We start from the raw sequence: 25,426 nt of genomic DNA on the forward strand, positions 1-25,426 counted from the left end.
TTTTCTAATCTCTGTTGGGTTCTCAATATTCTTACCATCCTCCATAATATTAATTATTGTACTCTCCTGTCCCCAAGCCAATAATTTTCTGCATTTATTTGCCGATGCAAAACTCTTTTGTTTCATCAATATAATTTTCCATTCAATTTATTGGTTTACTATTTGTGAAGACTAAGATTGTAATGCTTTAATTTCCTTTTGAATTTGTTGATTTTTTGAGTTACATCTTAGCTTTTTCTCTTTCTCCTTTGAGACAGAACTTTTTCCTTTTGCTCATTCTGATAGAATTCTGTTGAATCAAAATACCTGGCATTACCACTTTACTTGCACCCCTTGCTTCAATTCCAGGATTCAGGTTCAATTCAAAATAGTCCTTTAGGGTCTTTTGAGCTTTATTTACGATCAATTCATTTCTCAGTAAAACATCATTCATCTGCCATCTAAAAGTACCCTGTAGAGACAATTTTAACTCTGTCAGCACAGCATTACGATCAGAACAAGTCCTTGGGCAAATCTCTGATTTAGTGACTCTTGAGGTCAGGTCTTTAGTTAGCTGTCAGGGAATTGGAGGCTGCGAAAGAGCTGAGGGGGAAGCAGAGAGGCAAGAGTATCTGGTGGCGTGGGAAGGGGCCCCTAGTTCAGAAAATACCTGGGTCCCGGAGAGTTGTATCACTGACGAGGGTCTAGTGGAGGAGTTCCACAATTTCTTCCCCGACAAACCCAAACCCTGGGGTAGATTTTTCCAACAGGTGTTCGGGCCAACGGACGATGAAGAGGATTTCGAGGGATTCCCACCATCTGACGAAGAGGAAGAAGAAGAGGAAAGTGTCTATTGGGGAACACGAGGAACTGTGGGTTTGAGGGAGGACTGGAGGACGGTTTTTGAAGATACGGATGAGGAGGAGGGTAGTTTTCCAGGCTTCACCCCCGCCACTCCGGAGAAGGGTAAATTGGGGATGGTCGATTCTCCCGAGGGGGAGGGGGCCTTTGAGGAGGGGGTGGATGTCAGGGAATTGGAGGCTGCAAAAGAGCTGAGGGGGAAGCAGAGAGGCAAGTACAGAGAGCCCAAGCCGGTAATTAGCAGTTTTTCTTCCACGTCAGAGGAGGAAGCTGGGAGGGGGGAGCCAGTGCTGGGAACCAGCCACTCACAGAGCAGAGGAAGGAAGAGGCGTGGGCTCAGGAAATGGGCTTGCTGGGGGAGGCGTAAAAAAAGTCAGACGATTCATCTGACTCTGAGAGATGAAGTGTGTCTTTGAACTCTTGTAACTGCTTTGAAGCTTAGCAATAAATCTCTTGTACAGAGATGGCTGTGTGCCCGGAGCATTATCTCAGCTAGCTTGTCAGCACAACCCCTACATTAGCCATATATAATCCAAACGTAAAAGGTACACACAATACAGTCCTTTTGATGTTGGAAGAATTGACCGCTAATGCCTCACAGTCTCGCAGCTTCGTATAATCACAGGAAGCTTTTTCTCCGATGTGTCGCAGCTCCAACCCCCTCGTTCTCGGAACTCAAAAGCAGAACTTTCCAGGGAGGGGGGAGCCCACTTTTGACACCTGCCAGATTCCATGTCCTCAAAATGCTCGATTTGAGGTTTTCCCGGGGGTCTGCTGCGCTGGAGCAGTTTCCCCTGCCTTTGATATACCGAGGTCTCCTCCAATAAAGAGATCTCCAACTGTGATGGCGAGCGATCAACCAGAAGCCCTTCATGAAGCAAAGCTTTCTGCCGGCTGCTTTGAGGCAAATGTGCATCCCAGAAACACACACTAATAATAATAATAATAATAATGACAATAAAGATATTATTATTACTATTATTAGTATTGCCATATCCATTGTTTTCCAAAGGTTATCACAATGTAGTCTAGAAACTGGTATAGGATGAGATCAATATATACCCAGCCCTAATCCTCACTCACCACCAGAAATACAGATTCACCCTCTCCCCCTCACTATCAAAAGGTACCTTACATCTAAAATTATACTCATTATTGTGGGACATTACCTTCATTATTTCATTACTATACAGTTTTACATATAAACACCAGAACAAATACATGACACGCTTTGAAGATGGATTTTCTGCTGAGTTCATTGGTGTGAAGAAGAGTAAACTCTGAAAGGAACACGTTCCTCACTCCATACATTTAAATGGGTTCTCCACTCTGAGAAAAAGAAGAGTTTGGATTTGATATCCCGCTTTATCACTACCCAAAGGAGCCTCAAAGTGGCTAACATTCTCCTTTCCCTTCCTCTGTGAGGTGAGTGGTGCTGAGACAATTCAAAGAAGTGTGACTGGCCCAAGGTCACCCAGCAGCTGCATGTGGAGGAACGGAGACGCAAACACGGTTCCCCAGATTATGAACCACTCTTAATACACTACACCACACTGGCTCTTAGATGTTCCTTAAACACTCCATTATAACTAAAGCACTTTCTGCAATCTTTCCCTTTAAACAGCTTCTCCTCTTTGAGAGTTGATGGGTTGTAGGGTGTCAACTGTTAAAGTTCTTCCTGTCCATGAGTCTGTAGATGTAGGATTCCACTAGGACTGAACCTCTACCTACTTTCCTGATATTTATATGGTTTGTCTTTTGTGTGAGTTTGTTGACATAAATCAAGGCTTCCACTCTGACTGAAGCTCCTTCCACAGTCCATACATTTAAACAGTTTCTGCCCTGTGTGTCTGCTGATGAGTTCTAAGATTTCCATTTTGACTGAAGTTCTTTCCACACTCCATACATTTAAATCGTTTCTTACCGATATGAGTCTGTTGATGTACTCTCAGGTTTCCACTATAACTGAAGCTCTTTCCACACTCCATACATTTAAAAGGTTTCTCTCCTGTGTGAGTCCGTTGATGTTGTCTAAGGTGTGCACTCTGACTGAATTTCTTTCCACACTCAATACATTTATATGGTTTCTGCCCTGTATGAGTCCGTTGATGTATTCTAAGGTGTCCAATCCGAATGAAGCTCTTTCCGCACTCCATACATTTAAATGGTTTCTCCCCTGTATGAGTCCGTTGATGTATTCTAAGGTTTCCAATCTGAATGAAGCTCTTTCCACACTCCATACATTTAAATGGTTTCTCCCCTGTGTGAGTTCGTTGATGTGTTCTAAGGCTTCCACTATCACTAAAACTCTTTCCACACTCCATGCATTTAAATGGTTTCTCCCCTGTGTGAGTAAGTTGATGTTGTCTAAGGTTTGAATTGAAACTGAAGCTCTTTCCACACTCCATACATTTAAATGGTTTCTCTCCTGTGTGAGTCCGTTGATGTTGTCTAAGGCCTGCATCGTAACTAAAGCTCTTTCCACACTCCATACATTTAAATGGTTTCTCTCCTGTGTGAGTCCGTTGATGTGATCTAAGGCTTCCACCATAACTAAAGCTTGTTCCACACACTATGCATTTAAATGGTTTCTCCCCTGTGTGAGTCCGTTGATGTGATTTAAGGCCTGCATCATGACTGAAGCTCTTTCCACACTCCATACATGTATATGGTTTTTCCCCTGTATGAGTCCGTTGATGTATTCTAAGGTTTCCAATCTGAATGAAGCTCTTTCCACACTCCAAACATCTAAATGGTTTCTCACCTGTGTGAGTTTGATTGTGTAAAGTTAGGTGCGCATTTTGACTAAAGCTCTTTCCACACTCCATGCATTTAAATGGTTTCTCACCTGTGTGAGTCAGTTGATGTTGTCTAAGGTTTGAACTGAAACTGAAGCTCTTTCCACACTCCATACATTTAAATGGTTTCTCTCCTGTGTGAATATGTTGATGTTTTCTAAGGCTTCCACTATCACTAAAGCTCTTTCCACAAGGCATGCATTTAAATGGTTTCTCCCCTGTATGCGTCCGTTGATGTATTCTAAGGGTTCCACTATCACTAAAGCTCTTTCCACACTCCATACATGTATATGGTTTTTCCCCTGTATGTGTACGTTGATGTATTCTAAGGTTTCCAATCCGACTGAAGGTCTTTCCACACTCCATACATTCATATGGTTTCTCCCCTGTGTGAGTCCGTTGATGTGATCTAAGGCCTGCATCGTAACTGAAGCTCTTCCCACACTCCATACATTCATATGGTTTCTCCCCTGTGTGAGTCCGTTGATGTGATCTAAGGCCTGCATCGTAACTGAAGCTCTTCCCACACTCCATACATTCAAATGGTTTCTCCCCTGTGTGAGTCCGTTGATGTGATCTAAGGCCTGCATCGTAACTGAAGCTCTTCCCACACTCCATACATTCATATGGTTTCTCCCCTGTGTGAGTCCGTTGATGTGATCTAAGGCCTGCATCGTAACTGAAGCTCTTCCCACACTCCATACATTCATATGGTTTCTCCCCTGTGTGAGTCCGTTGATGTGATCTAAGGGTTGTATTGGAACTGAAGCTCTTTCCACACTCCACACATTTAAATGGTTTCTCCCCTGTGTGAGTTTGTTGATGTATTCTAAGTGTATCTCTTCGACGGAAACTCTTTCCACACTCCATACATTTAAAAGGTTTCTCCTCTTTGTGTGTCTGTGCATGTAACTTAAGGTGTGCCCTCTGACTGAAGTTCTTCCCACAGTCCATACATTCATATGGTTTCTCCCCTGTGTGAGTCTTTTGGTGCAATTTAAGGTTTCCTTTCTGACTGAAGCTCTTCCCACACTCCCTGCATTTGAATCCTTTCTTACCCATGGGAGTCCGCTGATGTATTCTAGGTTTTTCACTATCAGTGGAACTCTTTCCACACTTCAAATCTTTAAAAGGTTTCTCTCCTGTGAGTTAGTTGATGTGAGCTATGTGTGCTCATTCAGTGAAGCATATTCCACATTTCACACATTTCAATGTCTATTCCTAATGAAATGAAAGGTTCTCCATCCCCCGGAATTCTGACGTTCTTCTGTATCACCTTCTTCAGAGTGGGCAGAGAGGAAGTCCTTTTTGGATTCCAAGGAAGAGAACAAAGGGAAAAGAACAAATCAATCACCATTAGCCCCTTCTATTATTTCAACATCTCCTACATTCCCCCTCTTCCTACCCATGTTCTCAATTTTTATGATATAATAATAATAATAATAATAATAATAATAATTTTTAATGTATACCCTGCCCATCTGGCTGGGCTTCCCCAGCCACTCTGGGCAGCTTCCAGAAAAACATTAAAATACTGTAATACAACAAACATTAAAAGCTTCCCTAAAAAGGGCTGCCTTCAGATGTCTTCTAAATGTCTGGTAGTTGTTTATCACTTTGACATCTGGTGGGAGGGTGTTCCACAGGGAGGGTGCCACTACCGAGAAGGCCCTCTGCCTGGTTCCCTGTAACTTTGCTTCTCGCAGTGACGGAACCGCCAGAAGGCCCTCGGTGCTGGACCTCAGTGTCTAGGTAGAACGATGGGGGTGGAAATGCTCTTTCAGATATACTGGACAGAGGCTGTTTAGGGCATTAAAGGTCAGCACCAACACTTTGAATTGTGCTCAGAAACGTACTGGGAGCTAATGTAGGTCTTTCAAGACCGGTGTTATGTGGTCTCGGTGGCCGCTCCCAGTCCCCAGTCTAGCTTCTGCATTGTGGATTAGTTTTAGTTTCTGGGTCACCTTCAAAGGTAGCCCCACGTATAGCGCATTGAAGTCCAAGTGGGAAATAACCAGAGCATGCACCACTCTGGCAAGGCAGATAGTGTCTCAGCCTGCGTACCAGATAGAGCTGGTAGACAGCTGTCCTGGACACAGAATTGACCTGTGCCTCCATGGACAGCTGTGAGTCCAAAATGACTCCCAGGCTGCGCACCTGGTCCTTCAGGGGCACAGTTACCCCATTCAGGACCAGGAAATCCTCCACATCTGCCCGCCTCCTGTCCCCCAAAAGCAGTACTTCTATCTTGTCAGGATTCAACCTCAATCTGTTAGCCACCATCCATCCTCCAACTGCCTCCAGACACTCACATAGGACCTTCACTGCCTTCACTGGTTCTGATTTGAAAGAGAGGTAGAGCTGGGTATCATCCGCATATGGATGAACACCCAGCCCAAACCCCCTGCTCTCCCAGCAACTTCATGTAGATGTTGAAAAGCATGGGGGAGAGTACAGAACCCTGAGGCACCCCACAAGTGAGAGCCCAGTGGTCTGAACACTCATCCCCCAACACCATTTTCTGGACAAGGCCCAGGAGAAAGGAGCGGAACCACTGTATGACAGTGCCCCCAGCTCCCAGCCCCTCAAGACGGTCCAGAAGGATGTTATGCTCAATGGTATCAAACGCCGCTGAGAGATCCAGCAGAACTAGGAAACCTTTGTCCCTAGCCCACCAGAGATCATCAACCAGTGAGTCCAAGGCAGTTTCAGTCCCATGATGAGGCCTGAATCCCAACTGGAAGGGATCCAAATGGTTGTTCAGCAACTACTCGCTCAATCACCTTGCCCAAGAATGGAAGATTTGAGACTCAGCGATAGTTGGGCATCGTGGCCGCATCTAAAAATGGTTTTTTAAGAAGCGGTTTAATAACTGCCTCTTTCAGTGGGTCTGGAAAGGCTCCCTCATGGAGGGAAGCATTCACCACGCCACGAAGCCCATCGCCCAGCCCTTCCTGGCTAGCTTTTATCAGTCAGGATGGGCAAGGATCAAGGAGACAAGTGGTTGGTTTCACTCGTCCAAGCGGTCTGTCCACATCCTCGAGGGTAACAGGTTGGAATTGATCCCACACAACTTGACTAGACAGACTCTAGCACTCTCCCGCCCCGGCCCTGATGCCATGGTGGAGTCTACCTGAGCGACTTGAGTGACCTTTGTGAATCTGAGCGACTTTATCTGTAAAAAACTTTGCAAAATCATTGCAGGAGATCATGTTGGCCGCACTGAGCCCTGATGGAGCAGGTGGTTCTGCTAAATTGCGAACCACCTAAAAAAGTCTCCTGCTGCTGTTTTCTGCAGATGCAATAGAGGCGGTGAAGAAAGTAGTTTTCGCCGTCACTAGCGCCACTTGGTAGGCTCAACATTCAGCTCTAACCCGTGTCTGGTCAGCTTCAGAATGGGTCATCCACCACCGGTGCTCTAGCCGTCTCAACGATTGTTCCATTGCCCTCAGATCCGTGGAAAACCACGGGGCTGTCCGGGCTCCATGCAATCAGAGAGGGTGCTTCGGAGCCAGTCAATAGCCCTGGTTAACTCCACATTCCAGCGGGCCACCAGGGAATCAGCTGAAAGGCCATCAACATGGGATAAAGCATCCCCTACCACTCTCTGGAAACCATTTGGATCCATTATATGGTGGGAGCAGACCATCCAAATCGGTCCTACCTCCCTGCAGAGGGGAAGGGTCGCGGAGAAGTCCAGTTGCACCAGGAAGTGATCTGACCATGGCACTTCTTTTGTTTTGCTTTTACTTAGTGTCAGATCATGAACATCCATAGAGGTAAACACCAGGTCCAAGGCATGTCCGCGGCTATGGGTTGGGCCAGACTTATTCAGGGACAGCCCCATGGAGGCCATGCTTTCCACGAAGTCCCGAGCGGCCCCTTGTAAGGTCGTGTCAGCATGGATGTTAAAATCCCCTAGGACAACCAAACTAGGTGTCTCCAGGAGAACATCCACCATGACCTGAAGCAGCTCGGGCAGGGAATCCTTGGTAAAGTGGGGGGGGGGTCAGTACACCAAAAGGAATCCTGTACTGCCCCTATTGCCCAACTTCCAGAACATGCACTCAGAAAACTGGGTCTTTTCAATAGGACGCCTGGTGCAAACTAATGACTTCCTAAAAATCACTGCAACCCCCCCTCCCCGCCCACATGACCTGGGTTGCTGTGTGTAAGAGAAACCTGGTGGGCAAGCAGCGGCAAGGACAGGCCCATCTGCTTCATCCAACCAAGCCTCTGTTACACATGCCAGGTCAAGTCCTCCAACCACGATCAAGTCATGGATCACAATGGTTTTATGGATCATTGACCTGGCATTGCACAGCAGCACCTTCAGGTTGTGTGGGTATCCCTTTGCTGATTCCAGTATCCCGTCTGGTCAAGACCAGACCTGGAGGCAGGGATAGTCCTCAAACAATGACTAAGCCCGCTTCCTCGGTAATGACGTGGTCTGGTCTTAGCGTAGCTCCTCCTCCTACCCGTGATCACTGAGGTTGGTTGTCCCAGTACATCCCCCCCCCCTGTGGAACCTGCCCCAGCCATTTTGTTTGTTGGGATCCACTCCCAGGCAGCCCTGACCCCTCCCCTCAAAATCAAATTAAAACCTATACAACAAACAAACTAACAAAACAATAAAACAAACCAAAAAAAGAGAATGTTACAAACACGCCATAATTAAATTAAATTAAACAAATTCCCGCACCCAACTAAACACCCACCCCACCCCTCTTACGCACAGCAAATGAAAAAGCAATGTCATCAAATGATAGTAATGCAGCAGCAACCTTTCATAATCCTCAATCATCGTCAATAAAGCAGCATGATCTTGGAATACAGCCTTTTCAAATCAATTGTTTCCTCACAGGAAAGGCAGCTGCTCTTTGTCCATGAACAGGCCCTCTCTTTCTCTGGTCCATCGTTCCTTTGGACATTCCCCATCCTCTGCATCATAAAGACACTGACGTCCAGCACCGAGGGCCTTCTGGCGGTTCCCTCATTGTGAGAAATGAGATTACAGGGAACCAGACAGAGGGCCTTCTCGGTAGTGGCGCCCACCCTGTGGAACACCCTCCCTTCAGATGTGAAGGAAATAAGCAGCTATCTTATCTTTAAAAGACATCTGAAGGCAGCCCTGTTCAGGGAGGTTTTTAATATTTAACGCTGTACTGTTTTAAACATTTGATTGGGAGCTGCCCAGAGTGGCTGGGGAAACTCAGCCAGATGGGCGGGGTATAAATAATAAATTATTATGATTATATTATTATAATCCTCCACCCAGCCCTGTTTCCACCTCTAGATCTTCATGAGTCACCTTCACAGTCCCAATGGCCTCAAGAGGTCCAAGTGGACCATTTTGGGAGACCCAGGTCTATGTCTTTTCTGGGGACTGTGGTCTGGGTCAGTCAGAGAACTAGTGACAAGGCTTGGTGCTTGGCGCCAGCTGAATGGGTGCTCAGGGAAGCTCCTGTTCTTGGAGATGGACCTCCATCTACATGCCTCACATTGCATGGCGAGAGCAGGAGAAGCAGAAGGAAAGCAGCTGGCAAATGGGAAACACCCCACCCCAATGGTTCCTTATAATAATGATGTGCTGCCTGATCTCGTGCCTGTCTTCTGACACAGGACTACCCTAATTTGGCACTGACAAAGCTGGATATTCAAGGCAAAGGGATAACTGTACTTAATGAAAAGTTCAACCTTGTAACACTGTCCTAAAGGATCTTCACTCGCTCTCAGTGCATTTCCGAGCACAATTCAAACTGCTTGTGCTGATCTTTAAAGTGTCATGGTTGCATCTTTCAGGCAAGAAAAGTATTGATCTGACATTTAGAGATCATTCCTAGTCTATTGGTTCAAGGAGGTCGTAGTAGTTTTGCTCTGTGTAATTCAAAGCTGGTGTTTTCTCTAGCTGGAGCATTTTAGCAGCTAAGGGAGTTTCCTTTCTGCTGAGAGCAGGTGGTGGAATAAGTTGTTATGAGGTTATGCTGAACCTTCTTGTCTTTGGGAACCAGAAGAAACTGGTTTAAACTGGAGTGAGCCAGGCTTGTTATCCGGTCCCAAGGTTACTCTGACATGGAATTGTCTATAAATCGCAGTATTGAAAGGCGCCTGGTCCCACTTCCTATTCTGCTATTCTCTACTCTTCTTGTGTCTTTCTTACTTGAGTGCTGTTTTGATATGCTGTGTTAGGGTTTTACTGTAAATTCAGTTATTGGGTTGTTATGATTCTTTGCCTTCAATACTAAATTTATCTGCTGAATGGATTTTTTTGCTGCCTCTGAGTGTTTTTTTCTACTCTGCTAACTATATGTCGGACTTGGAGATCATTATGGAAGAACAAGATCTGCAACCTAAAGCCTTCAACCGCCTTGGCCCTGTAGACCTGAAGGATCATTCCCCCCCCCATCCTTCACTCTGATCCCTGAGGTCCTCCTCTGAGGGTCTTCTGCTGGCCCCTCTCTGTGATAAGTGAGGTTACAGGGAACCAGGCAGAGGGCCTTCTCGGTGGTGGTGCCCGCCCTGTGGAACGCCCTCCCTTCAGAGGTCAAGGAAATGAACAACTATCTGACATTTAGAAGACAGCTGAAGGCAGCCTTGTGTCAGGAGATTTTTAATGTTTAATGTTTTCCTGTCTTTTATGTGTACTGGAAGCTGCCCAGAGTGGCTGCGGAAACCCAACTAGATGGGCGGGGTATAAATAGTAAAATTATTATTATTATCTTGTGGGGTTTTTTGTAGTTATTTTGGAATTTGTACTGCAATATCAGCTCATGAAATGTTATGGGTGGAGAAAATCACAGGGTTGCTGTGTAAAATATAATCCCACCCACGACTTCTCATTCACATACAGTCTGTAAATTTGGGAATGACACACACCTCACCTGTGCTAATACTGGCAGTCTTTGGCCTCCACAGGCACACCCGGTGTGTAGAGCCTCCAGCCACAGGCACTGTCTATCATGAAAATGGGTCCTTTGACTAGGAAGATTCATGCAGTTATTGTCATCAGATGATGATGGGTTGTATCTCAGCTTGTCAGTCACTCTGACATTGCCTATGAAGAATAAGAGGAACAGAAATGCTTTTGAGGTGCAACTTCTGTATCAATCCTGAGAGCCATTCCATGGACTCTGCACCCCTGTTTCTGATGACAGGTGTACATTATCCTCATCCTCAGTGGAAAAGACGCTTAAAGATGGAAGCCTGAGAGAGAGGAAAAGGTTTCTGGCTGCTTCCTGGGTGGGATTGCAAAAACCAAGAGCCGATTCTGGGAAGGCCTCCCCCCTCCCCTCTTCCTCTCGGGATTTCCTCTCCTCTCCAGGGGACCAGTGGTTGGACTGGGCAGAAGCGCTGCGTCTGGACAGGGCAGAGGATTATGGGGTGGAAGGAGGATGGAGATTGCAGGAAAGAAGTGTGGGAGGACTAGACCCCACTTTCCAGGGATCCCTCTCTGCTCGCCTTGAAAAAGAGTGGATTCCTGGGCGGGAGAGAGAAGCCAATGCGGCCCCTCCGGAGATTCATCGTGGGCGTCAGGATGGCGATGTCTCCCCAAAGACAGGTCTTCCTCCCCCCCCATTGCTGCGCTTCCCTGACCCGGGGATGCCCCCTCCCTTCTCCCCCCACTTCCATGACCCCCCCGCTTTCTCCCGGAGTCTCCCCTGCATCCAGACGCCCCCTTGGCTCACCCTTCGGCATGCGCGACCCATCTCTCCATCCGGAGGGGTCCCCAAGACGAGTCGGGGAGGGACAGGGGGTCTCTATCCAGGCGCCTCCCGCACCCCTTAACCCTTTCCTGACCCGCTTCTCTCCGCCACCCAGGGATGCCTGCGCGGGGGAAACGGGGCCAGGGAGTCCTCGTGGGTGGGCGCCCCATCTCCGCCCCCTCGCAGCACGGGATCCAGGCCCCACGGAAGGCGCTTGGGGGAGCTGGCGGAGTCCTTTTCTCCAGCCTCCCCCCCCCGTGACCCCTTTACCTCTTTGTCCTCGCTCCCGATTTACCTGCCGCCCCTCATCCCTTTCCGAAATCGCGCGGCCCTAGAGCTACGGGGTAGAGCAGGAATCCGGAGTGGAAGCTCCACTTCCGAGAGAAGCAGGCAGTTTGGGGGGGGCCCTCACACTCCCCATTCCTGGAACAGAAGCAGGATTGGAGGAGGAGGAGGAGGAGGAGGAGCAATGTATTGGGGGAGGGATTTGGGATGGTGGGGGCGGGGTGAGAGAAGGATGTGCCGGGAGGGGAGGGAAAGGATTGAGGGGGGGGGAGAAGGTTTTCCCCCTCCCCTCTTCCTTCTGGATCAGGAGAGCGGGGGAGGGGCTGATCCCGGAGATCCAGCTGCAAAGAGGGGTCCCCCCCCACAAGTACAAGATCCTCCCCTCCCCCACTCCACGAGCTTAGATCCCTCCGTGTTTTAGGTATTGGTGCTGCTCAAACCAGGAATGGAGGGGGGCAGCTAAACGACTCCCCCAAATCCCAGCTCTGACTTAGGCCAGGACAAGGACCGTGGACACAGGCACCGTCCATGCACAACAGCCAAGCGGATTCCAAAATCTGAGGGATCCCTTGGACCAGAAACAAGGAGACCAGCCAGGAAGAGCAGAGCAAAAGAGCAGCCAGTCGGCTTGGTCTTGATTGAAGACTGTCGCCACAGGACTCCCCCCTGCCCCCAGGTGGAAGAAGATGGAAGCCCCCAACAAAAGAAGACCCCAACTTTTATTAGCTCCGAATCCCCCATGCTACACCCCCAAGACTACATCATGACTACATCATTGACACATCACACAGAGGAGGGGTTCGGGGAGAAGAAGAAGAGTTTGGATTTGATATCCCACTTTATCACTACCCGAAGGAGTCTCAAAGCGGCTAACATTCTCCTTTCCCTTCCTCCCCCACAACAAACACTCTGTGAGGTGAGTGGGGCTGAGAGACCTCAGAGAAGTGTGACTTCTTTGAAGGAGGAGGAGGAGTTGTGGTGATAACCTGAGGGTCTTGTCACCTGTCCGGTTCCTTCTTTCCCCTCCCCATGATTACATTCCTGAGGACAAAGGGGAGTTCACTGTTTCCTTCTCCCAGAGGGAAGGGCTGGTCACTGTCCTGTGTTTCAGTCCCTACTGAATCCACTTCCATATGCAGGTCCTTTGTGAGTGGAATGATCTTCTGTCCAGGACCATCAAAGTTGGAATGCCAACTGGGTAGGGCTCGCTGTGGATATGTTGGCTGCCTTGTGTCAAGTCTACCCCCCCTTTGATAGTCTTTCACTCATGGTGTAAAATAAAAGTTGAACGGTGCAGATCCGATGTACCGCTGATTTTGTATGAATTTATAACAGAAGCATTGCGTATGTCGTGTGTGAGTGTCATGTTTGTACAAACTGAATGATTGAGGGGAGGGTTTCCTGCCACACATGAATCCCAATCCCAAAGAAGGGCAGTGCCAAAGAATGCGCCAATTACCGCACAATTGCGCTCATTTCACAGGCTAGCAAGGTTATGCTTAAGATGCTACAAGGCAGGCTTAAGCAGTATGTGGACCGAGAACACCCAGAAGTGCAGGCTGGATTTCGAAGGGACAGAGGTACCAGAGACCAAATTGCAAACATGCGCTGGATTACGGAGATTACAGAACATCCTTTGACTGTGTTGACCACAGCAAACTATGGCGAGTTCTTAAAGAAATGGGAGTGCCTGATCACCTCATCTGTCTCCTGAGAAATCTCTATGTGGAACAAGAAGGAGGACGGTATACAGTGGTGCCCCGCAAGACGAATGCCTCGCAAGACGGAAAACCCACTAGACGAAAGGGTTTTCCGTTTTGGAGGTGCTTCGCAAAATGAATTTCCTATGGGCTTGCTTCGCAAGACGAAAATGTCTTGCGAGTTCCTGCAGGGTTTCCCCCCCTTTTCCCCAAGCCTCTAAGCCGCTTATCAGCTGATCCGCTAAGCCGCTAAACAGCTGATTGCTAAGCCACTTATCAGCTGATCCACTAAGCCGCTTAACAGCTGATCCGCTAAGCCGCTAATGGGCTTGCTTCGCAAGATGAAAAAACCGCAAGACGAAGAGACTCGCGGAACGGATTCTTTTCATTCCGCCACTGTATTGTCTCCCTGCTTATTTAACATAAATGCAGAATTCATCATGCGAAAGGCTGGGCTGGATGAATGTTGTAATAAAAAAATTAAGGTCTTTTATCCAAACCAATCCTGCCTCCGCATGATAGAATTGCAAATCTGGCAATGCAAAACCTCCTCTCTCCTTTTTATCTGTTAATAACGGGTGTTTAATTATCACTTTCTTTCCACTCCATATCAATCTAGATATTTCCCTTTTCCACTCCTGAAAACAATTCATTCCTCCTAAAATGGGCATTGTTTGGAATAAGAAAATCATTCTGGGGAGGATTCATTACATGAATCCATGGGCTGGTCGTAGCAGGAGGGGGAGTCTCCCTGGATGCTTCAGCATCCGGCCTCCTCTGGGTCTCCTGGCCCCCTCCTCTCCTCCCTCTGAGCCTGAACTGCTCTCTGCCCCAGCCTCTTCCTGCTCACCAAACCCTGTTTCCTCCTCAGCTTGCAACATCTCCCCTCCCATTCTGTTCCCCTTTCTCCCTCTTTCTGCTCACCCCACCACCAGTCCCCAGGATCTGAGCCTTCTTCCCTTGTGGGTCCCCCAGACTGGTGCCTCCCCTCCCCCACCAGCAAGTCCATGACAACAGCAGCCGCCACAGCACTGTGGTCCTCTGGTAGGAAAACTCCTGAGAAGCATGACTGAAGCAAAACCTCTGGGACCATCTTCCTCAAACCCCAGAATGAGCAGGAGCTCTGGGGTTGCCCCATGGGGTTCATGAGTGAAGATGCCCCCCAGGAGATTTCCCTGGTACCTGCAGCCCCTCCTTCCCCCTCTTGAAATTAGGCTGGGGGGGGGGAGATCTCCCATTCAATTTCAGTATTTCAAGTTTTCTTCAGAACACGCAGGGCAGGAGGCAGTTCTGGTGAAGAAGCAGTGCTGGGAGATCATGTGGTGGGGGGATGACAGAGTTTGGTGCAAAAATCAAAGGTACTTTCATCTAAAATTATACTCACTATTCTGAGATTTTGCCTTCCAGAGCTTCACATCTACATCATGCTTGTAGGAATGATTTCCTGCTGAGTTCATTGCTCAGAGTGGACTCTGAGAGGAAGATGTCCCACACTCCATACATCTAAATGGGTTCTCCCATGTGAGAGTCCCTAGATGTTCCTTAAATACTCCATTATAAATAAAGCACTTTTTGCAATCTTTTTAATTAAACTGCTTCTCCTCTTTGAGTTTGTGATGGTTTGAAGGGTTTCAACTCTTACAAGTTCTTCCTGTCTGTGAGTCTGTTGATTTTGAACTTCCACTAAGAGTGAAGCTCTGTCTACTTTCCTGATATTTATATGGTTTATATTTTATGTGAGTTTGTTGACATAAATCAAGGGTTCCACTCTGACTGAAGCTCCTTCTACACTCCATACCTTTAAATGGTTTATCCCGTGTGAGTCTGTTGATGTTGTCTAAGGTGTCCATTAACCCTAAAGCTCTTTCCACACTCCATACATTTATATGGTTTCTCCCCTGTGTGAGTCCGTTGATGATTTCTAAGGTCTCCACTCTGACTGAAGCTCTTTCCACACTCCATGCATTTAAATGGTTTCATCGCTGTGTGAGACCGTTGATGTTTTTTAAGTTTTCCATTATCACTTGTCAGGGGTTCAGAGACAGAGGCACAGGTGAGGGGGGAGACGGAGAGCGATGGGGAAGAATCCCAGGACAGTGAGGAAGAGGATGACAATGACTTGAGGTCTTCCATGAGTCTATCAAGTGAATCAGAGGATTCCCAGAAGGGGGCGCCCCTAGTCAGGCCAAGGGGGGTCACAGGGGGAACCTGCCAGGAACAGGGAAGCAGCAGGGAAACCCCGAGTAGGAGTGGGAGATCGGGACCGGCTTCCCAGCAGGAACGAAGTGAAGAGAGAGAAGTTCCCAGTGTGACACACGGAGCGGAGCAGGATGGAGACGGGGGAAGGAGATCAGGGCAGGACGTCCTGCCGGAAGAGGAGGAGAGTAGTACAGGGAGTAGTGTAAGTGTCAAGAGGAAGGTCAGGGGTAGCGAACGCGCGCCAAGTTCAAATGTGGAGGCGCGCGGAAATGGAGAGAGCCCGGAGGAGGAGCCTGGCCCCAAAGCGCGAAGGAGGGGGGAACAGGCATCTGAGGGATCCGCTTCAGGAGAGAGCAGGAGGGAAGGAACCCAGGGGGGCAGAAAGACCCTGCGGAAAAGAAAGGACAGGAAGAGGTGGTCTAGCACAAGCCTCTTAAACTGGTGTAGGGGCGGGACCGATTCAGAGGGGACTTCAAATGTCTAGCCTAAGAGACGCGGGGCTGCGCGCTTCGGTTGTGGAACCGATAATGAACTGCAATAAACATCCTTGTATATAAGAAGAGCCTGGCGTTGGTCTTTTGTGAGCTGAGACCTGAGGCAGCCCTGACAGTAAGTCCCCTCACCAAAATACGCAAAAAAATTTTTTGCAAAGCTCACGAAGTTTGGCAGCCATGAGTATGGAGCAGCAGATAGCTGAGCTACGCAACGCAGTCTCCCAGCTTTCCACTGAGGTGGTGGTCTCCCAGAAGAGGGGGGAAGAGGCGGAGAAGCGGTGCCAAGATCTGCAAGCCAGGTGGGATCATGCATGCCAGGTGGGGTTCCCGGGGGCCAAAGCTGCTGGAGTAACACTGGGCAGAAGAGGAGGCACCTTGGTAGCCCACTTCGATGGGAACCTGAAGCAGTACCCCAGTTTTAAAGCAGACGTAGAATATGCGTTGCATTTGCTTCGCGATGACTTTAAAGATGAGGAGGAGAAGGTGGGTTTCATTGTGTCCCACTTGCATGGGGAAGCGAGGGCTTGGCTGCGCAATCTGTGGCGCGAGGATTGCCCTGCTCGAAGGAACTCTGATGAATTTATCAAATGCATGGACGCTTGCTTTCAGTCTAGCGTGGATGTGGATGTGGCACGCCAGCAGATCCATGGTTTGAGGCAAGGCAAGGCTTCAGTACGTCAGTACCATGCTCGCTTTTTTGCCTTGCTGAATGTGCTGCGATGGGAGAAAGATTCTCTGGCAGTCAGAGACTTGTTTTGGGAGGGACTATCTGGCCCTGTGAAAGACGAACTGGCACGGGGGGACAGACCTAAAACCCTGGCAGACGTGGTGCAGCGGGCGCTTGCCATTGGAGTACGCCATGAAGAACGCCCTTGGCGCGATGAGGGGGGTAGCCGGCTTCACGCACCGTCTAGAGTGCCTCCTTTCTTTCCCAGAGATCCAGGACGTACGCGTCCCTCACCTCAGCTGCAGGCAGGGGAAGAACCGATGGAACTGGGGAGTGCAAAGGCTCAGTCAGCAGCTGGAGCCCCAGCGTCCGGAGCAGTCAAAACAAAGCCTCCTAGAGGGAACAGGAAGTGTCACATCTGTGACAGTGGGACGCACATGGCCAAAGAGTGTCCCCAGAGGCTCCGGCAGCACACTGCAGCCTTAGCAACAGTAACTGCAGCAGCACAACATGATGCCCAATATCAGGGAAACGACACTGCCTGGCTGGAAGCAGAAATGCTGGGGCACAGTCAGAGAGCAGTCCCCAGCGCTTTTGCAGCCTACAGAGCAGTCCCCAGCGCTTTTGCAGCCTACAGACCCCCTGCCACCTAAGCCAGTGGTGCAGCTCACTGCAACTCTCCAACTACCTAATGGACGCGCCCTAGAAGTCCCCATTACAATTGACAGTGGGAGCAACGCAGACTTCGTGGGGGTGCACTTCGTCAAGCAGCATCGCATAGAGCTCCTACCGGCCACCCTGCCTTTGAACGTCGTCACGGTGGATGGCAGGAAGTTGCTGGGTGGGCAGGTGGTGCAACAGACGCCACCCATGGTGATGCAGATTGGCAATCACCGAGAAATCATCAGTTTCAACGTCACCCGCCTGTCAGACACGCCTATAGTGTTAGGCATGAGTTGGCTAGAAAGGCACAGCCCTACCATGGCGTGGTACCAGCGGCAGCTCACCTTCGGCTCGTCCTACTGCGCGCAGCATTGCATCCAGACCGGCCAAGAGGAGGAGGGCCCAGAGGAAGGGCAGCAGCTGAGACTCAGCATGGCGCAAGCTGTACCCCTCAAGTACAAGGGGTTTTTGGAGGTCTTCTGCGAGAAGGAGGCTGACCAGTTGCCACCCCATCGGCCCTACGACTGCGCAATTGACCTCGTGCCAGGGACAATGCTACCGACTGCCAAGTCGTTAGCTAAAAAGAAGCTAGGACACAGGCAACTAGGGCCGTACCAAGTTGAGGCCAGGATCAATCCCGTAGCGTTTCGACTGGCCCTCCCCGAAGGTTCCAGAATGCACCCGGTCTTTCATAGGTCGGTGCTCACCCCTTACAGGGCCCCACACAGATTTCAGGAGTCAGGGACGGCACCAGAACCGAGCAGAGAGTCGCCCAAGAGGGGGAGGTCACCTAGGGACGAACCAATCAACGAGGTCACAGAGATTCTGGACTCGAGATGGGGGGAAGAGGGAGTAGAATATTTTCTCGCCAGGGAGGGCGCCCCGGCCAGCGCCAACAGTTGGGTGCCGGACTACGCTTTAGACGAACCCCTCCTCAAGGACGAGTTCCATGCCCTTTTCCCACACAGGCCCATGCCAGCACAGTTTTTCGAAGATTGGCTTTTTACGCCCACACTTTCCGCCAGCACCTTCCGAGGGTTCTCCTCCACAGAGGAGACGATGCCAGAGTCGAGTCCTCCTAGGGGATCGTGTTCGGGGGTGGACACCGACCCTTCTTACTGGTGGGACGACCAGCCAGAAGAGGACTGGCGCACGAGGTGGCGGATGGGTCCTTGGCAAGCAGACCCCACCCAGGCAACAGGGGGAGGGGAAGACGTGAACATGTTGGGAGAGGACCATGGGTTCGAGCACACAAACAATGAACTGGAAGCAGAGGAGATCGACGTCGACGACATGTGTCCAGCAGCGACCTCCGCAATGACGGAGCCACCGGAACCTGCGCCCGAGCAGCGGGAGGGGGGAAGGGGGGGCTTCGAGGGGGGGATGGATGTCAGGGGTTCAGAGACAGAGGCACAGGTGAGGGGGGAGACGGAGAGCGATGGGGAAGAATCCCAGGACAGTGAGGAAGAGGATGACAATGACTTGAGGTCTTCCATGAGTCTATCAAGTGAATCAGAGGATTCCCAGAAGGGGGCGCCCCTAGTCAGGCCAAGGGGGGTCACAGGGGGAACCTGCCAGGAACAGGGAAGCAGCAGGGAAACCCCGAGTAGGAGTGGGAGATCGGGACCGGCTTCCCAGCAGGAACGAAGTGAAGAGAGAGAAGTTCCCAGTGTGACACACGGAGCGGAGCAGGATGGAGACGGGGGAAGGAGATCAGGGCAGGACGTCCTGCCGGAAGAGGAGGAGAGTAGTACAGGGAGTAGTGTAAGTGTCAAGAGGAAGGTCAGGGGTAGCGAACGCGCGCCAAGTTCAAATGTGGAGGCGCGCGGAAATGGAGAGAGCCCGGAGGAGGAGCCTGGCCCCAAAGCGCGAAGGAGGGGGGAACAGGCATCTGAGGGATCCGCTTCAGGAGAGAGCAGGAGGGAAGGAACCCAGGGGGGCAGAAAGACCCTGCGGAAAAGAAAGGACAGGAAGAGGTGGTCTAGCACAAGCCTCTTAAACTGGTGTAGGGGCGGGACCGATTCAGAGGGGACTTCAAATGTCTAGCCTAAGAGACGCGGGGCTGCGCGCTCCGGTTGTGGAACCGATAATGAACTGCAATAAACATCCTTGTATATAAGAAGAGCCTGGCGTTGGTCTTTTGTGAGCTGAGACCTGAGGCAGCCCTGACATCACTAAATCTCTTTCCACAATCGATACATTTATATGGTTTCTCCCCTGTGTGAATCCGTTCATGATTTCTAAGGTTTCCATTATCACTAAAGCTTTTTCCACACTCCATGCATTTAAATGGTTTCTCCCCTGTATGAGTCCGTTGATGTGATCTAAGGCTTACATTCTGACTGAAAACCTTTCCACACTCCCTGCACGTAAAACGTTTTCTCTCTGTGTGAGTCCGCTGGTGTGTTCTAAGTTTTGCATTGAAAGAGAAGCTCTTTCCGCACTCCATACCTTTAAATGGGTTCTGTCCTTTTTGTGTTCATTGATGTGAACTATGTGTGCTCATTCAGTGAAGCATATTCCACATTTCACACATTTTAATGGCTATTCCTAATGAAACGAAAGGTGCCCTGTCTCCTGCAATTCTGTCTTCTCCATCACCTTTTTCAGAGTGGGCAGAAAGGAAATCCTGTTTGGGTTTCAAGAAAGAGAACACAGGGGGGGAAAGGACACATCACCTGCCATTAGCACCTTCTCTTATTTCAACATCTCCTACATTCTCCCATGTCCTCCCCATGTTCCCAATTTTTAGGAAATGAAAATGCTATGATGTCAAATGATAGTAATGCATCAGCAACCTTTCATAATCCTCAATCATCTTTAATAACACAGCATGATCTTGTAATACCGTTGTCCTTTGAGAATGCCTTTGAAATCAAGTGGTTGCCCCTGTTTCCACCTCTAGATCTTCATGAATCACCTGCACAGTCCCACTGACCTCAGGAGGTCCATATGGACCATTTTGGGAGACCCAGGTCTACATCTCTTCCATGGACTGTGGTCTGGGTCAATCAGAGAACTAGTGACAAGGCTTGGTGCTTGGCGCCAGCTGAATGGGTACTCAGGGAAGCTCCTGTTCTTGGAGATGGACCTCCATCTACATGCCTCAAATTGCATGGAGAGAGCAGGAGAAGCAGAAGGAAAGCAGAGGGCACATGGGAATCCCAGGCAGAAACACCCACCCCAATGCTTCTTTATAATGATGATGTGCTGCCTGATCCTGTGCTTGTCTTCTGACAGAGGACTATCCTAATCTGGCACTGAAAGGCAGGATATTCAAGGCAAGGAGATAACTGTACTTCATGGGAGGTAGCCATATTGGTCTGACACAGTTGAAGTAAAAAATTAACAAAAATAGTCCAGTAGCACCTTAGGGACCAACTAAGTTTGTTCTAGGTATAAGCTTTCGTGTACATGCACACTTCTTCATATAGTGATGGGTAGTGGGAGATCGTAGTAGGAGTACCCTTCTGAGAAAAACCCCACCCCACCCTCCCAAGATATACAAGGGTCTGGTGACATCTGTGTCACTGTATCTGAAGAAGTGTGCATACACACGAAAGCTTATACTCAGGACAATCTTAGTTGGTCTCTAAGGTGCTACTGGACTATTTTTTTAATTTTTTATTCCAACTGTGTCAGACCAACACGGCTACCTACATGAATCTAGATGTCATGGGCTGTTGGGGAGGAGTAGTTCATTTGGTGGTGGTCATGTCCTGCACCTTCTGGGGTCATTTTTCCACCTTTGGTGCCCACCCTGCACTCAGCTCTCACCTGTGGCTTCCAGAAGCTGTCAGCATGCAACAGGGGTTCAAGCAACGGCTTCAACCGGCCGGCTAAACCAGGTGAGGAAAGCTGATGGGTCTCAAATCCTTGGGGGGCTGGGGAATTCTGCTGCACCTGAAGTCAAGCCCTGGTGGATGGAGAGGAGGAGAACAACCGTGAATCCCACAATCCAGAAGGCAGATTCTGCCCGTGCAGAAGAGGAAAGTGAAGGGCAGAGGGGGCACGTCCACCTGGAGGCTTGTTATCTAGTCCCAGGGTTACTCTCAATAGCCTCGGCCCTGTGGACCTGAAGGAGCATCTTTACCCCCATCGCTCAGTCAGGACAGGAGGTCCGCCTCCGAGGGTCTTCTGCTGGTTCCCTTGCTGTTACAAGTGAAGTTCCCGGGAACCAGGCAGAGGGCTTCCTGCCCCATGGAATGCCCTGCCTTCAGAGGGCAAGGAAGGAGGCAATCATCTGACATTTAGAAGACAGCTGTATCAGGAGGTTTGTAATGTTTGATGTTTTACTGTCTTGTATATATACTGTACTGTCGGGAAGGTAAACAGCCTTTCCGTGCGCTGCTCTGGTTCGCCAGAAGCAGCTTAGTCCTGCTGGCCACATGACCCGGAAGCTGTACGCTGGTTCCCTCGGCCAATAAAGCGAGATGAGCTCCGCAACCCCAGAGTCGGCCACGACTGGACCTAATGGTCAGGGGTCCCTATACCTTTAACTATATGTACTGTAAGCTGCCCAGAGCAGCTGGGGGAAGATACTAATACTAGAACTTCTACAGTGGAACCTTGGGTTACAGACACTTCAGGTTACAAAGTCTGCTAACCCAGAAATAGTACCTTCTGTTAAGAACTTTGCTTCAGGATGAGAACAGAAATTGCGTGGCGGCAGTGGGAGGCCCCATTAGCTAAAGTGGTACCACAGGTTAAGAACAGTTTCACGTTAAGAACGGACCTCCAGAACGAATTCAGTTCTTAACCTGAGGTACCACTGTACTATTATTATTATCTTGTGATTTTTTGTAGTTATTTTGGAATTTTTACTGCAATATTAGCTTACGAAATGTTATGGGTGGAGAAAATCACAGGGTTGCCGTAAACTATAATCCCACCCACAAACTCTCATTCACATACAGTCTGTAAATTTGGAGGGGGGGGTCACACACCTCACCTGTGCTAATACTGGCAGTCTTTGGCCTGCACAGGCACACCCGGTGTGTAGAGCCTCCAGCCACAGGCACTGTCTATCATGAAAATGGGTCCTTTGACTGGGAAGATTCATGCAGTCACTGTCATCGGATGATGATGGATTGTATCTCACCTTGTCAGTCACTCTGACATTGTCTAGAAAGAATGAGAGGAACAGAAATGCTTTTGAGGTGCAATCAATCCTGAGAGCCATTCCATGGACTCTGCACCCCTGTTTCTGATGACAGGTGTACATTATCCTCACCCTCAGCGGAAAAGACAATAAAGACGGAAGCCTGAGAGAGAGGAAAAGGTTTCTGGCTGCTTCCTGGGTGGGATTGCGGAAACCAAGAGCTGCTTCCGAGAAGGCCTCCCCCCTCCCCCCTCCTCTCGGGATTTCCTCTCCTCTCCAGGGGACCAATGGTTGGACTGGGTAGAAGCGCTGCGTCCGGACAGGGCAGGGATTTATGGGGTGGGAAGAGGATGGAGGTTGCAGGAATGAAGGGGAGGGGGGACTGGACCCCCCACTTTCCAGGGATCCCTCTCTGGTCGCCCTGAAGGGGGGTCGATTCCTGGGCGGGAGGGATAAGCCAAGGCGGCCCCCCGGAGATTCCTCAAGTAAGCCACGATGGAGACGTGTCCCCAAAGACTGTTCTTCCTATCTCCCCCCCACCCAGTGCTCCGCTTCCTCCCCCCTCCCTCTCTCCCGTAGTTTCCCCTGCACTCCGGCGCGACTGACCCCTCACCCTGCTCGCCCCATCTCTCCATCCTACGGCCCCCCAACGGGAGTGGGGGAGGGACAGGGGGGGGTCTCTATCCTGGCTTCTCTCCGCGCCCCAGGGATGCCTGCGCGGGGGAAACGGGGCCAGGGAGTCCTCGTGGGTGGGCGCCCCATCTCCGCCCCTTCGCAGCACGCGTGCCGGGATCCAGGCCCCACGGAAGGCGCTTGGGGGATCTGGAGGGGTCTTTGGGTCCTTTTCTCCCCCCTCCCCCCGGGACCCCTTTACCTCTTTCTCCTCGCTCCCGATTCTCCTTTCCTGCAACATCCTAGCGGCCCCCCTAGAGCTGTGGGGCAGAGCAGCAATCCGGAGAGGAAGCTCCACTTGCGGGAGAAGCAGGCAGGTTGGGAGGGGGCTCACCCCCCTCTCATTTCCGGAGCAGAAGCCGGATTGGAGGAGGAGGAAGAGGGTGCAACGTATGGGGGGCGGGAATTGGGGTTGTCGGGGCGGGGTGAGAGGAGGATGTGCCGGGAGGGGAGGGAAAGTATTGAGGGGGGGAGAGGAAGGTTTTCTCCCTCCCCTCTTCCTTCTGGATTAGGAGAGCGGGGGAGGGGCTGATCCCGGAGATCCAGCTGCCAAGTGGGTCCCGTCCCTCTACAAGGTTTGCATTGCAACATCCTCCCCTCCCCCACCCCACGAGCTTAGATCCCTCCGTGTTTTAGGTCTTGGCGGTGTTCAAACCAGGAATGGAGGGGGGCAGCTATACGACCCCTCCCCAAATCCCAGCTCCCCACCCCAGCCTCTGACTAAGGCCAGAACAAAGACCGTGGACACAGGCCCCGTCCCTGCACAACAGCCAAGAGGCTCAGAAAAGCAGCCGATACAATTGTAGCCAGAAGCGGATTCCAAAATCTGAGGGATCCCTTGGACCAGAAACAAGGAGACCAGCCAGGAAGAGCAGAGCAAAAGAGCAGCCAGTCGGCTTGGTCTTGATTGAAGACTGTCGCCACAGGTCTCCCACCTGCCACCAGGTGGAACAAGATGGAAGCCCCCAACAAAAGAAGACCCCAACTTTTATTAGCTCCGAATCCCCCATGCTACACCCCCAAGACTACATCATGACTACATCATTGACACATCACACAGAGGAGGGGTTGAGGGAGGAGTTGTGGTGGTAACCTGAGTGTCTTGTCGATAGCCAGTGTGGTGTAGTGGTTAAGAGCGGTAGTCTCGTAATCTGGGGAACCGGGTTCGCGTCTCCACTCCTCCACAGGCAGCTGCTGGGTGACCTTGGGCTAGTCACACTTCTCTGAAGTCTCTCAGCCCCACTCACCTCACAGAGTGTTTGTTGTGGGGCAGGAAGGGAAAGGAGAATATTAGCTGAATAAATGCTCCAGTCTCTGGCTGCGCTCCTTTTGTTCCGCAGGGACCTGCAGACTCAGTCAGACGAGCTAGGTGGCAGAGCAGCCTCACACCTAGATTTTCCGTTACAATGTCTTATATAGATAATAAATGTGCATAAATGTACCAACCAAGCACATACATAGATATGTCGACCACATGTCTGGAGCATCTCAGGAAGACTGTCCTGAAACCATTTAGACTCCCAAACTGACCAAATGTTTTCTCTGCAAGGAGGGAGGGGGTGAGGGAACCTTCCCATTGTCTCAGGAATTGGGTAATCACAATCTCAATGGAATGGCCAGACTACCAGGAAAGGGAATCAGATAAGGCATTATCAGATAACCTGGCAGACAGGAAAAGCAACAACATTCAAATTTCTGTTGTAGACCACCTTTTCTGTGATGTAGGTAAGATTTTTGTAGTAGGTGGTCTTGGGTTACGCCCCTTCTGTGATGAATGCAGGGGTGGTCTGGAGCTCCAGGTCAGGGAATTTAAAATGTCTATATAAGGGCTGGCACGCCTTGGTTCGGGGTCCTCCTCAGGGGAGCACCCTGTTGCAGCAGATCAATAAAGATCAGGCTTACTAGCTGCTTTGCTTCTCAATAGTCTCTGGATGTCTCTGTTATTTCCTCCTACCAATGGAGAACCCACAAGGGACTCTATAAAGGGCTCTTGTGTCCCCCATAAGGGAAGAAGGGCAGCTTTTGTTTACAACAGATGGCACCCCAGATGGGACCTTCGGTTGGCCGGATTCTGGGGGCAAGGAAGGACTGGTGATCCAGCGCGCAGCAGGCCATTTGCCAGGAGGAGCCACCAGTCCTCTGGAGACCCCAGGGTCTGGAATGAACTGGAGTTCCAACGGGGCTAACCAGAGGAAGCAACGCTTGATCAGGCCGGCCACAAATTTATTTATTTTTTTTAAATAATCTTTATTGATTTAAATTACACACATATACAAAGAATTAGGAATCTCATACTGCATCTCC

General features: G+C 50.0%; 2 protein-coding genes and 1 long non-coding RNA gene across 10 annotated transcripts in view; 1 reads left to right on the forward strand and 2 right to left on the reverse strand.

Moving 5' to 3' along the window:
- The window catches only part of LOC309541501, a 65,408-nt gene extending 62,499 nt beyond the window's left edge, over positions 1 to 2,909 (forward strand). The window contains exons 2-3 of the long non-coding RNA XR_014223765.1: positions 1,853 to 2,755; positions 2,840 to 2,909. This is a non-coding gene — a long non-coding RNA (uncharacterized lncRNA). The remainder of the gene's footprint in view (positions 1 to 1,852; positions 2,756 to 2,839) is intronic.
- LOC309541252 (uncharacterized protein) overlaps positions 1 to 25,426 on the reverse strand; it is a 246,014-nt gene that overhangs the window by 42,605 nt on the left and 177,983 nt on the right. Inside the window, exon 8 of one of the 4 annotated variants that reach the window (XM_082238889.1) lies at positions 21,127 to 21,265. The exons of 1 other annotated variant lie outside the window; for it this stretch is intronic. The gene's annotated coding sequence lies outside the window, so the exon portion shown is untranslated. Of the gene's footprint in view, positions 1 to 11,611; positions 11,632 to 21,126; positions 21,266 to 23,063; positions 23,237 to 25,426 lie in introns of those variants that run through there. 2 more of the 4 variants (XM_082238893.1, XM_082238894.1) reach the window with 2 other exon arrangements.
- LOC309541266 (uncharacterized protein) lies at positions 2,667 to 23,499 on the reverse strand (the record flags this gene model as incomplete). 5 transcript variants are annotated; one of them, XM_082238918.1, is made up of 3 exons in its annotated part: positions 23,325 to 23,499; positions 22,301 to 22,473; positions 2,667 to 4,942 (listed from the first exon to the last, which is right to left on the reverse strand). In XM_082238918.1, the coding sequence occupies exon 3, from the start codon at positions 4,698 to 4,700 to the stop codon at positions 2,667 to 2,669; it is 2,034 nt and encodes a 677-aa protein (XP_082095044.1). In that variant the 5' UTR covers positions 4,701 to 4,942; positions 22,301 to 22,473; positions 23,325 to 23,499. The 5 variants fall into 5 exon arrangements, with proteins under 5 accessions (XP_082095044.1, XP_082095046.1, XP_082095045.1 ...); XM_082238920.1 differs by having other exon boundaries at positions 22,296 to 22,473; XM_082238919.1 differs by lacking the exon at positions 22,301 to 22,473.

The sequence above is a fragment of the Podarcis vaucheri genome (genome assembly GCF_965113315.1).
Source record: "Podarcis vaucheri genome assembly, chromosome: 10".
Classification (NCBI taxonomy): domain Eukaryota; kingdom Metazoa; phylum Chordata; class Lepidosauria; order Squamata; family Lacertidae; genus Podarcis; species Podarcis vaucheri.